Genomic DNA, 13663 nt, shown 5'->3' on the forward strand with positions numbered 1-13663 from the left:
GCCATAGCAGAACACTGATATTCCTGTCTTGCAGGAAATCATGCACAGAACGAGCAGTATGGCTGGTGGCATTGTCATGCTGCAGGGTCATGTCAGGATGAGCCTGCAGGAAGGGTACCACATGAGGGAGGAGGATGTCTTCCCTGTAACGCACAGCGTTGAGATTGCCTGCAATGACAACAAGGTCAGTCAGATGATGCTGGGACACACCGCCCCAGATCATGACAGACCTTCCAACTCCAAATCGATCCCGCTCTAGAGTACAGGCCTCGGTGTAACACTCATTCCTTCAACGATGAACGCAAATCCGACCATCACTCCTGGTGAGACAAAACCGCAACTCGTCAGTGAAGAGCACTTTTTGCCAGTCCTGTCTGGTCCAGTGACAGTGGGTTTGTGCCCATAGGCGACGTTGTTGCCGGTGATGTCTGATGAGGACCTGCCTTACAACAGGCCTACAAGCCCCCAGTCCAGCTTCTCTCAGCCTATTGTGGACAGTGTGAGCACTGATGGAGGGATTGTGCATTCCTGGTGTATCTCGGGCAGTTGTTGTTGCCATCCTTTACCTGTCCCGCAGGTGTGATGTTCGGATGTACCGATCCTATGCAGGTGTTGTTACACCTGGTCTGCCACTGCGAGAACGATCAGCTGTCCATCCTGTCTCCCTGTAGTGCTGTCTTAGGCGTCTCATAGTACGTACATTACAATTTATTGCCCTGGCCACATCTGCAGTCCTCATGCCTCCTTGCAGCATGCCTAAGGCACGTTCACGCAGATGAGCAGGGACCCTGGGCATCTTTCTTTTGGTGTTTTTCAGAGTCAGTAGAAAGGCCTCTTTAGTGTCCTAGGTTTTCATAACTGTGACCTTAATTGCCTACCGTCTGTACGCTGTTAGTGTCTTAACGACCGTTCCACAGTTGCATGTTCATTAATTGCATGGGAAATGCATGTTCATTGAACAAGCATGGGAAACAGTGTTTAAACCCTTTACAATGAAGATCTGTGAAGTTATTTGGAGTTTTACAAATTATTTTTGAAAGACAGGGTCCTGAAAAAGGGATGTTTCTTTTTTTGCTGAGTTTATATGACTGTTCCCATTCGGTTAATGACTCGCTTGCTCTGAGACAGTGCTAAAGTACAGCATTTTGTTTTGAGATAGTGCTTATAATGTGCAGTGTACAGCGGATTATGGCAATGTGGAAATGGGCATCCTCTGTGTGAACCCACAAGTCTGGTAAGAGGGAAGACAAGTCTGTTAGAAGGGGTTACTAATTAGTATCTAAAATCCAGCCTTCTGTTCCCAGAACCTCAACGACAACACAACAAGAGGAAAAGAAAAACAGATCCCCACTCATTCCAGACCAGCAGGACTGCTATGTATTATTTTTGATAGAGTGAGGCAGTAAATTGCAGCATTGAGCTGAGGAGGATTCTGCCCCAAGGTTTTGTGTGGTGGAGCTGTGGAGCTGTAGCCTGCACCACCCTTTTACACAAACAGATGTGGTCCAGTTTACCAGGCAATCAGTCTGGGCTTGGAATGTGTTGATTAAATGGATTTTACAGATCAGCCATTTGTTTTTTTCTTTGTTTGGTTAGCGTGCTGTTCCCGAGTGTGCTGATTGGTTAGCGTTAGAAGGGAGGCCGATCCTGAGCATGCTGATTGTGGAAAGATGGGGTTGTTCCCAAGCGTGCTGATTGGGTGCATTTTGTTGGTTCAAGTCTTCACTCTGGTTATGGGAGGATTTAACAGCTCCTGTGAATTATTGTAAGGAATGAATTCATGAAAGGACAGAGGCAGCCATCAGTCAAATTAAAGGCTGAACGGCTTAAAAATGTCAAGATTTATCTGATGCCCTTTAAATAATTTGCACTTGGTTTGAAGGACTGCGGAAGTCACCAAGTTGAATCAGAATAAAATATGTGTGTCTTTGCGTACTAGCTACTGTCCTATGTTTCTAGGTCATCCTCATCCCGTTGTCTGCTATACAGAAAGAATAATATATCTTTCAAAGTTTGAGGCCAAATCCTCAGCATCCTGATGAAGGGTCCCAAACACAACTACAGTAGGATCTCACTGCAGCCCCAGCCCCTGTGGGGTAAAATGGCCTGCGTCCCAAATGGCGCCCGATTCCCTTTATAGTACAATACTTTTGACCAAAGCCCTATGGACCCTGGTCAAAATAGTGCATATAGGAAATAGGGTGCCATTTGAGATGCAGATACAGTGATTTATCTCAATGGGAGCACCTTCCCAGGTGTACAGACGAGTTTCTCACGTCGTAATTTGTCTGCTGAGCCAGTAGGGAACAACATGCCAGAGAGGCAAATACTAACTTATTGGCGATTCCAGCCAGCCAGGCAGAGAGAGTAGAGAGATCCACTGAAACAGGATGCCTGAATTCAAGTGTTGAGAAAGAGAGGTAAAGGCTTCTGTCTGTCTGTCAGTCAGTCAGTCTGTCTGTCTGTCTGTCTGTCTGTCTGTCAGTCAGTCAGTCAGTCAGTCAGTCAGTCTGTCTGTCTGTCTGTCCAGACAAAGGCTTCCTTTACAACCTGCTTCCCATCCCTGGAGTTAAAGAAAATAACTAAGAGTACTTAAGAAGAGGTATTGAATAGGTACAGGTGGCCCTAACCAGCCTCTGTCCGTCTACTGCGTCCGTCTACTGCTCTGCCCCACACCAAAAGGACCGCACAGAAATGTGCCCCATCCCCTTTCCCATGTAGTTGACGTGCATACACAAAGGTATGCACTTACTCATAGGCTTTTGAAGCTAAAACAAGCAATCCCTTGTCCAAATGCACTTTTTCTCACACTAGGAATCCAACAATGGGATAACAGTGTATGTAGCTAGCTACAAGCTTGTAATCATCTAGTGAAGCAAACAACTAATACCTGAATTGGAAATGTCATGTAGTTTGTGTGTCCTCACTTTCTTGAATCATTCTCTCCCCCTTCTACTCATCTGTGGTGAACTTATCATTAGGCAGAAGAGGCATTTGCCTCAGGCCTCACATCATCAAGGGACATATTACAAAAAATTATACTGGTAATCATTTTTTTTTAAATGTCATTTCTCTGCTGTAACTAAGACATGCCTGTGGTAAAGCAGTTCAGGTAACATCTTGTCAGAAAGAGGGTCTTTTAACAAGACTTTAGTAGCTGTCAGAGAGGTCTCCTTTTTGTTGTCCCCTGACAGGCCGAGGTAGTACATTTCGCCTTACTATCACGGACTCAAACACCCACATGGGAGTTTGCATTATTTATGTCCTGTATGTGTTAACGTGTTCTAGTATCATACTGTGACAGACAAATCATATGTTGTTGATTGAGACGATGTGCATTGTGTTACTGGGGTATTTTGAAGCTAAGAGAAACCCATACAAAATGTTTTTTATCTGAAATGTTTCCCATTGAAACAAAGGAATTGAAGGACTTTAAGAAATATACATGTGTCCATTATATGTCATGTTTCCATTTGAGCTCTGATAAAATAAATAATTTGAGTCTGGGAGCCAGGGCTCCCCAATTCATTTTGAACCAGTCAGGTTAGTTGTGGTTCACCATTTTTGCACTTCCATAAGGGAGAGCATTCACAGCCTAAACAAACTTAACAATTTCAATTTCACAGTTTCAATTAGCATTCACAGCCTCCACTTGTGTACTCTGTGTGTTGATCTTCTGTGGCTGAGGTCAGGACCACAGGAGAGTCTGTCAGCTCTAAATGCTCTTTGGAGTCATCACACCACAGATCCCAGATCCCACCGCTCCACCAAATGACATTCTCCCCACAGCACAGTGGTAACAGGGAACACTGGGGCTAAACATGAAGGACGGTGACCAACCAGTACGGTCCGTAAAAAATTACCCAAACAGATAAGAGCGGTCTCGTGCCAGTTTTGCGAAACCCGGAGCGTCAAAAGCCGGACGCTAATCTCTGGAACTCGCGCAGGGCTCTCTCTAACTCTGTGCTGTGTGTGGACGCACCAAGGGGAGGGAATCGGCGTCTGTTTCTTCTCAGTTCCCCCAGAACAGAACAGAAACCTCTTTATGGGCCGTCCATTGGAAGGGGTTGACGGCAGAAAGTTGGCCGTCAGACAAGGCTGGTTGTCTGTAGGCGTTTACTGGAAACAGAGGAAGCAACAAGGCCTGTGTTGGGTTGGGGCAGGTTGGCTCCAATACAGAGGGGTATAAATGAGAGACTGAGGTGAATCCAGGCCTTTCCAAGAACGCTAACACCTCAGACCCAACTTTCAGACCTGAAACCAGCCTCAGACAGCCTGTCATCCCTGTGGATTTCAGTGATTTAGAGATGAGTATACCCAAATCCACAGATTTTACAGAAAGAAACCTTATCAGTATTTTAACCGTTTTTTACCTCGTGCTCTTGGCACATATCAGAATTTACTATCCTTGAGATACAGAACTATGTGTTTTAAATCCAAAGTCCTAGTTGTATCTAATATGAAATATTATCATTATAACTAATGGATGTTAAAACATCTTTGTGTATACTAGCTTATTTATGATTTTTCAAAGCCAGAGCATTTTGGTAGTTTTTTGTATGTTGCCTGCCTGCCCTGCAACTCATCAGTTGAGCAGACTCAAGTCTGGTACTCTGAGCCCCAAACCCTACCATCCCCACTCTCTCCTATCCTCCCCCACCTCACTGTCCCACCCTCTCCCACTCTCTCCTATCCTCCCCCACCTCACTGTCTCACCCTCTCCCACTCTCCCCCATCCTCCCCCACCTCACTGTCCCACTCACCCCCACCTCACTGTCCCACCCTCTCCCACTCTCTCCTATCCTCCCCCACCTCACTGTCCCACTCTCCCCCACCTCACTGTCCCACCCTCTCCCACTCTCTCCTATCCTCCCCCACCTCACTCCCCCACCCTCTCCCACCTCAATGTCCCACCCTCTCCCACTCTCCTCCCCCACCTCACAGTCCCACCCTCTCCCACTCTCTCCTATCCTCCCCGACCTCACTGTCCCACCCTCCCCCACCTCACTGTCCCACCCTCTCCCACTCTCCTCCCCCACCTCACTCCCCCACCCTCTCCCCTATCCTCCCCCACCTCACTGTCCCACTCTCCCCCACCTCACTGTCCCACTCTCCCCCACCTCACTGTCCCACCCTCTCCCACTCTCTCCTATCCTCCCCCACCTCACTGTCCCACTCTCCCCCACCTCACTGTCCCACTCTCCCCCACCTCACTGTCCCACCCTCTCCCACTCTCTCCTATCCTCCCCCACCTCACTGTCCCACCCTCTCCCACTCTCCCCTATCCTCCCCCACCTCACTGTCCCACCCTCCCCCACCTCACTGTCCCACCCTCTCCCACTCTCTCCTATCCTCCCCCACCTCACTGTCCCACCCTATCCCACTCTCCTCCCCCACCTCACTGTCCCACCCTCTCCCACTCTCTCCTATCCTCCCCCACCTCACTGTCCCACCCTCTCCCACTCTCTCCTATCCTCCCCCACCTCACTGTCCCACCCTCTCCCACTCTCCTCCCCCACCTCACTGTCCCACCCTCTCCCACTCTCTCCTATCCTCCCCCACATCACTGTCCCACCCTCCCCCACCTCACTGTCCCACCCTCTCCCACTCTCTCCTATCCTCCCCCACCTCACTGTTCCACTCTCCCCCACCTCACTGTCCCACCCTCTCCCACTCTCTCCTATCCTCCCCCACCTCACTGTCCCACTCTCCCCCACCTCACTGTCCCACCCTCTCCCACTCTCTCCTATCCTCCCCCACCTCATTGTCCCACCCTCTCCCACTCTCCTCCCCCACCTCACTGTCCCACCCTCTCCCACTCTCCCCCACCTCATTAGTGGTCATTTCCTCCTGCTTGGAAAGTGACTGCAGACTAATGAAGTGTGAGGACGTGGTACTGCTTTGTTTAAAAACGACTCCTGACACATCGACTCCTCAGTTAGGAGGAGCAGCCTGCATGTCTCAATAACAACAGACAGACCGTGGAAGGGTGTGGATGAATTGCAGCATCAAAATGTGTGTCTTTTGGCTTCTAGCAAAATACATTCTAGTCTCTAGGCTTCTACCTTTCACTGTTGTTTTTGCAAGAGGATAGAGTTGAACAAGTTCTTCATCTGAATGTAAGTACAGTAGCCTACAGAGCTCTTGAGTGGTGTCCGGCAGTCTTTCTTCCTCGGAGAAGTGGCAGTCACTCCCTGTTTCCAGGTGCTCTACTGTCTGGCCCACCACACATTATGGTTTCAATTAGACCCATTTGAAAATGTAATGGCACAACAACCAGATTCATAGGAGGAGTAGCATGCCACTACAAAGAACTAGCTTTGCCAAAGACAGTTCAAGGAACTGTGCCAGCGGTCAGCAGACAAACTGTACTGTATTCAGTGTTCAGTTCTGGCTTCAGGGGGCGGCTATCAAGAGTTACAGCAACCTGGCTGTGTTTCTACAAGCAGACTTGCTAGTTAACAAATGACAAATATATATCCCACTGACGGTGACCTGGGGACTGACTATATTACCTCTGACTCCACTTCAATCATTGTATCTTGTTTTATTAATATGCTAGCTTGAAGGTGGCTGGTGAGATGCCTCCGTTTTACAGTAACATCCGGAGAATATAAAATGTTGTATCTTGTTTTATTAATATGCTAGCTTGAAGGTGGCTGGTGAGATGCCTCCGTTTTACAGTAACATCCGGAGAATATAAAATGTTGTATCTTGTTTTAGTAATATGCTAGCTTGAAGGTGGCTGGTGACATGCCTCCGTTTTACAGTAACATCCGGAGAATATGTTGTCTTGTGAAAGCGTTAAGTACCAATATGAGAGACACCTTGGCTGAGCCCACCAAAACAGTAGGCTTTTTCATAGGAGTCTAAGACCCTCAGTCTAAACTTTTTCACTGCCTGAAGCCTTACTCTGAGTAGCGGTAAAAGAGGGGATCACTGTGACACATCGGGAATAGGGAGAAAGAACAGTAGTAGAGAAACTGGTTTCAGGGACAGACCTGACTGGTACCCACACATAAACCACAATTCACAAAAATCCTGTTTTACTTCACAGTTTTGCATTACTCTTTCAAGGTCTTCACTTTAAACAACAATGTGCTTGTTGATGGTCGATGGTCTCTTTCACTCTCTATTTCTGTCATTAACTAATTCTCCACCTCTTTTCTCTCTCGCCAGACCTCAAGGCCTAGCCAGCAGCCCAGTCATCTCAGACTGCATCTCTCTGATCCGTCTGTCCCCTCAGGCAGCAGGGACGGGGGAGTCCCCCTTCAGCCCCCCTCACCCCTACATCAACCACCACATGGAGCACTACCTCCGCTCCATGCACAGCAGCCCTACCCTATCCATGATTTCAGCTGCCCGTGGACTCAGCCCCGCAGAAGGTGAGACACACACACACACAGACACGCATGCAATCTCCTGGCAGTTATAGGGGATCTTACTACAAGAGAGCATTAAAACAAATGAAAAATGTAAAAAGTCCAGATAAAACTACATTTTCTACGTCAAATCACAGCCCATATCTGTCAGATTATAAATTATATTTATACAAATGCTAACGATAAGGCAGAAATATAGTTGGTTGATTTACAAACATATTTGTTTCAGCATGAAGGTGAGATGAGAGGAGCAGACTGCGTTTGAGGCACATAAGAATAGTATATAAGACACACGTCTTGCACACAAGATCTCCCAGAACACACCTGGGTAGTATATGTTGTTAAGTTGTTTACACACTACATTACTGTGATAATTAGTGATAATTAGTCTAACACCTAATACACTCTGATACATTAAAACATTCTCCTTTCATCCTCTCATGTAATGGGATGTGTATGATGTATATAGTGTGTGTTTGCATGTGTGTACGTGTGTGCGTGCTTGAGTGTGTGTGAGAGAGTGTATGTGTACACATGCACACAATAAAATGTGTGTATAAGTGTGTGAACGAATGTTTGGGTATCAGAAACCATGGAAATTACCATAGACAAACAAAGCCCATTTCCTTCCCCTGTACGGAGTTCATACAGGCCTGTCCTCACAAACCTCTTATGACAACAGGTTGAAGAGACTAGAGAGAGCCGCCTGAGAGGATAAAAGGTTATCCACTACCCTCCACCATCTTTAGTGTGTCTGTCCTATCCACTACCCTCCACCATCTTTAGTGTCTGTCCTATCCACTACCCTCCACCATCTTTAGTGTCTGTCATATCCACTACCCTCCACCATCTTTAGTGTGTCTGTCCTATCCACTACACCCCACCATCTTTAGTGTGTCTGTCCTATCCACTACCCTCCACCATCTTTAGTGTGTCTGTCCTATCCACTACCCTCCACCATCTTTAGTGTCTGTCATATCCACTACCCTCCACCATCTTTAGTGTGTCTGTCCTATCCACTACCCTCCACCATCTTTAGTGTGTCTGTCCTATCCACTACCCTCCACCATCTTTAGTGTGTCTGTCCTATCCACTACCCTCCACCATCTTTAGTGTGTCTGTCCTATCCACTACACTCCACCATCTTTAGTGTGTCTGTCCTATCCACTACCCTCCACCATCTTTAGTGTCTGTCCTATCCACTACCCTCCACCATCTTTAGTGTGTCTGTCCTATCCACTACCCTCCACCATCTTTAGTGTCTGTCCTATCCACTACCCTCCACCATCTTTAGTGTGTCTGTCCTATCCACTACCCTCCACCATCTTTAGTGTCTGTCCTATCCACTACCCTCCACCATCTTTAGTGTGTCTGTCCTATCCACTACCCTCCACCATCTTTAGTGTCTGTCCTATCCACTACCCTCCACCATCTTTAGTGTGTCTGTCCTATCCACTACCCTCCACCATCTTTAGTGTCTGTCCTATCCACTACCCTCCACCATCTTTAGTGTGTCTGTCCTATCCACTACCCTCCACCATATTTAGTGTCTGTCCTATCCACTACCCTCCACCATCTTTAGTGTCTGTCCTATCCACTACCCTCCACCATCTTTAGTGTCTGTCCTATCCACTACCCTCCACCATCTTTAGTGTGTCTGTCCTATCCACTACCCTCCACCATCTTTAGTGTCTGTCCTATCCACTACCCTCCACCATCTTTAGTGTGTCTGTCCTATCCACTACCCTCCACCATCTTTAGTGCCTGTCCTATCCACTACCCTCCACCATCTTTAGTGTCTGTCCTATCCACTACCCTCCACCATCTTTAGTGTGTCTGTCCTATCCACTACCCTCCACCATCTTTAGTGTGTCTGTCCTATCCACTACCCTCCACCATCTTTAGTGTGTCTGTCCTATCCACTACCCTCCACCATCTTTAGTGTCTGTCCTATCCACTACCCTCCACCATCTTTAGTGTGTCTGTCCTATCCACTACCCTCCACCATCTTTAGTGTCTGTCCTATCCACTACCCTCCACCATCTTTAGTGTGTCTGTCCTATCCACTACCCTCCACCATCTTTAGTGTCTGTCCTATCCACTACCCTCCACCATCTTTAGTGTCTGTCCTATCCACTACCCTCCACCATCTTTAGTGTGTCTGTCCTATCCACTACCCTCCACCATCTTTAGTGTGTCTGTCCTATCCACTACCCTCCACCATCTTTAGTGTGTCTGTCCTATCCACTACCCTCCACCATCTTTAGTGTCTGTCCTATCCACTACCCTCCACCATCTTTAGTGTGTCTGTCCTATCCACTACACTCCACCATCTTTAGTGTGTCTGTCCTATCCACTACCCTCCACCATCTTTAGTGTCTGTCCTATCCACTACCCTCCACCATCTTTAGTGTGTCTGTCTTATCCACTACCCTCCACCATCTTTAGTGTGTCTGTCCTATCCACTACCCTCCACCATCTTTAGTGTCTGTCCTATCCACTACCCTCCACCATCTTTAGTGTGTCTGTCCTATCCACTACCCTCCACCATCTTTAGTGTCTGTCCTATCCACTACCCTCCACCATCTTTAGTGTGTCTGTCCTATCCACTACCCTCCACCATCTTTAGTGTGTCTGTCCTATCCACTACCCTCCACCATCTTTAGTGTGTCTGTCCTATCCACTACCCTCCACCATCTTTAGTTTCTGTCCTATCCACTACCCTCCACCATCTTTAGTGTGTCTGTCCTATCCAGTACCCTCCACCATCTTTAGTGTCTGTCCTATCCACTACCCTCCACCATCTTTAGTGTCTGTCCTATCCACTACCCTCCACCATCTTTAGTGTGTCTGTCCTATCCACTACCCTCCACCATCTTTAGTGTCTGTCCTATCCACTACCCTCCACCATCTTTAGTGTGTCTGTCCTATCCACTACCCTCCACCATCTTTAGTGTCTGTCCTATCCACTACCCTCCACCATCTTTAGTGTGTCTGTCCTATCCACTACCCTCCACCATCTTTAGTGTCTGTCCTATCCACTACCCTCCACCATCTTTAGTGTATCTGTCCTATCCACTACCCTCCACCATCTTTAGTGTGTCTGTCCTATCCACTACCCTCCACCATCTTTAGTGTGTCTGTCCTATCCACTACCCTCCACCATCTTTAGTGTGTCTGTCCTATCCACTACCCTCCACCATCTTTAGTGTCTGTCCTATCCACTACCCTCCACCATCTTTAGTGTGTCTGTCCTATCCACTACCCTCCACCATCTTTAGTGTGTCTGTCCTATCCACTACCCTCCACCATCTTTAGTGTGTCTGTCCTATCCAGTACCCTCCACCATCTTTAGTGTGTCTGTCCTATCCACTACCCTCCACCATCTTTAGTGTCTGTCCTATCCACTACCCTCCACCATCTTTAGTGTGTCTGTCTTATCCACTACCCTCCACCATCTTTAGTGTGTCTGTCCTATCCACTACCCTCCACCATCTTTAGTGTGTCTGTCCTATCCACTACCCTCCACCATCTTTAGTGTGTCTGTCCTATCCACTACCCTCCACCATCTTTAGTGTGTCTGTCCTATCCACTACCCTCCACCATCTTTAGTGTCTGTCCTATCCACTACCCTCCACCATCTTTAGTGTGTCTGTCCTATCCACTACCCTCCACCATCTTTAGTGTCTGTCCTATCCACTACCCTCCACCATCTTTAGTGTGTCTGTCCAGTCCACACAAAGCTGGAAGTGGTTATGTGATCTGGCAGGTTGAGGAGAAACTGAAGCTTCTCTGTGCGCCTCCTGTTCTCTCTTACTTAAAAAAAATAAAAAAAATAAAAAAACATTTCTCTGTTTCTTTTGTTTTTCATGAAATACAATCATTTGTTTGCATCCTTTCTATTTTTTTTATTTTTTGGGGTTGCTTTTTTTGCCCATAGTCTTTTTACGAGTTGTTCACATTCTGATATAGCAAGATTACATTTTAAAATGGTCAATGTCTATAAGCTCTTTCAGACAAAATTAATATGCAAAAAATATATCAGACTTTGTTTTTAAAAGTATCTCAATATTCTCCTTCCTATTTCTACTCGACTGAATATCATGTAAATTATACATCAATATGTTATTGGTCCTGATAGGACCGTTTTGGTGTGGCCCGTGGCTTTGGCAACGCAGAGGAAAGGGGCTCAAACCCCCCCTCTCTCTTTTCTCCACAGTTTCACTAACTAACAGTAGAGACGTTAAGCCCTTTGAGGGAGCTCAAACTATCCCTCCACTCCCTCTCTTTTCTCCACAGTTTCACTAACTAACAGTAGAGACATTAAGCCCTTTGAGGGAGTTCAAACCCCCCCTCTCTCTTTTCTCCACAGTTTCACTAACTAACAGTAGAGACATTAAGCCCTTTGAGGGAGTTCAAACCCCCCCTCTCTCTTTTCTCCACAGTTTCACTAACTAACAGTAGAGACATTAAGCCCTTTGAGGGAGCTCAAACTATCCCTCCACTCCCTCTCTTTTCTCCACAGTTTCACTAACTAACAGTAGAGACATTAAGCCCTTTGAGGGAGTTCAAACCCCCCCTCTCTCTTTTCTCCACAGTTTCACTAACTAACAGTAGAGACATTAAGCCCTTTGAGGGAGCTCAAACCCCCCCTCTCTCTTTTCTCCACAGTTTCACTAACTAACAGTAGAGACATTAAACCCTTTGAGGGAGCTCAAACTATCCCTCCACTCCCTCTCCTTTCTTCCTCCTTTTTCTAACAGTAGAGTATTGTGTGTATTGTTGTGTATTGTTAGATATTACTGCACTGTTGGAGCAAAGAACACAAGCATTTCACTGTATCCGCAATAACTTCTGCTAAATACACTACCGTTCAAAAGTTTGGGGTCACTTTGAAATGTCCTTGTTTTTGAAAGATTAGCCTATCACAATATTACAGTGCCTAGCGAAAGTATTCGGCCCCCTTGAACTTTGCGACCTTTTGCCACATTTCAGGCTTCAAACATAAAGATATAAAACTGTATTTTTTTGTGAAGAATCAACAACAAGTGGGACACAATCATGAAGTGGAACGACATTTATTGGATATTTCAAACTTTTTTAACAAATCAAAAACTGAAAAATTGGGCATGCAAAATTATTCAGCCCCTTTACTTTCAGTGCAGCAAACTCTCTCCAGAAGTTCAGTGAGGATCTCTGAATGATCCAATGTTGACCTAAATGACTAATGATGATAAATACAATCCACCTGTGTGTAATCAAGTCTACGTATAAATGCACCTGCACTGTGATAGTCTCAGAGGTCCGTTAAAAGCGCAGAGAGCATCATGAAGAACAAGGAACACACCAGGCAGGTCCGAGATACTGTTGTGAAGAAGTTTAAAGCCGGATTTGGATACAAAAAGATTTCCCAAGCTTTAAACATCCCAAGGAGCACTGTGCAAGCGATAATATTGAAATGGAAGGAGTATCAGACCACTGCAAATCTACCAAGACCTGTCCGTCCCTCTAAACTTTCAGCTCATACAAGGGGAAGACTGATCAGAGATGCAGCCAAGAGGCCCATGATCACTCTGGATGAACTGCAGAGATCTACAGCTGAGGTGGGAGACTCTGTCTATAGGACAACAATCAGTCATATATTGCACAAATCTGGCCTTTATGGAAGAGTGGCAAGAAGAAAGCCATTTCTTAAAGATATCCATAAAAAGTGTCGTTTAAAGTTTGCCACAAGCCACCTGGGAGACACACCAAACATGTGGAAGAAGGTGCTCTGGTCAGATGAAACCAAAATTGAACTTTTTGGCAACAATGCAAAACGTTATGTTTGGCGTAAAAGCAACACAGCTGAACACACACCATCCCCACTGTCAAACATGGTGGTGGCAGCATCATGGTTTGGGCATGCTTTTCTTCAGCAGGGACAGGGAAGATGGTTAAAATTGATGGGACGATGGATGGAGCCAAATACAGGACCATTCTGGAAGAAAACCTGATGGAGTCTGCAAAAGAGCTGAGACTGGGACGGAGATTTGTCTTCCAACAAGACAATGATCCAAAACATAAAGCAAAATCTACAATGGAATGCTTCAAAAATAAACATATCCAGGTGTTAGAATGGCCAAGTCAAAGTCCAGACCTGAATCAAATCGAGAATCTGTGGAAAGAACTGAAAACTGCTGTTCACAAATGCTCTCCATCCAACCTCACTGAGCTCGAGCTGTTTTGCAAGGAGGAATGGGAAAAAAATTCAGTCTCTCGATGTGCAAAACTGATAGAGA

The 13663-nt window shown here is 46.3% G+C and overlaps 1 protein-coding gene across 1 annotated transcript in view; it reads left to right on the plus strand.

Annotated features, from left to right (window-relative positions):
• The window catches only part of LOC139380830 (zinc finger protein GLI2-like), a 105719-nt gene that overhangs the window by 57890 nt on the left and 34166 nt on the right, over positions 1 to 13663 (plus strand). The window contains exon 5 of the mRNA XM_071123920.1: positions 7180 to 7385. Coding sequence (XP_070980021.1) covers positions 7180 to 7385 — 206 coding nt within the window. The remainder of the gene's footprint in view (positions 1 to 7179; positions 7386 to 13663) is intronic.

This window comes from Oncorhynchus clarkii, chromosome 22 (assembly GCF_045791955.1).
Source record: "Oncorhynchus clarkii lewisi isolate Uvic-CL-2024 chromosome 22, UVic_Ocla_1.0, whole genome shotgun sequence".
Taxonomy (NCBI): domain Eukaryota; kingdom Metazoa; phylum Chordata; class Actinopteri; order Salmoniformes; family Salmonidae; genus Oncorhynchus; species Oncorhynchus clarkii.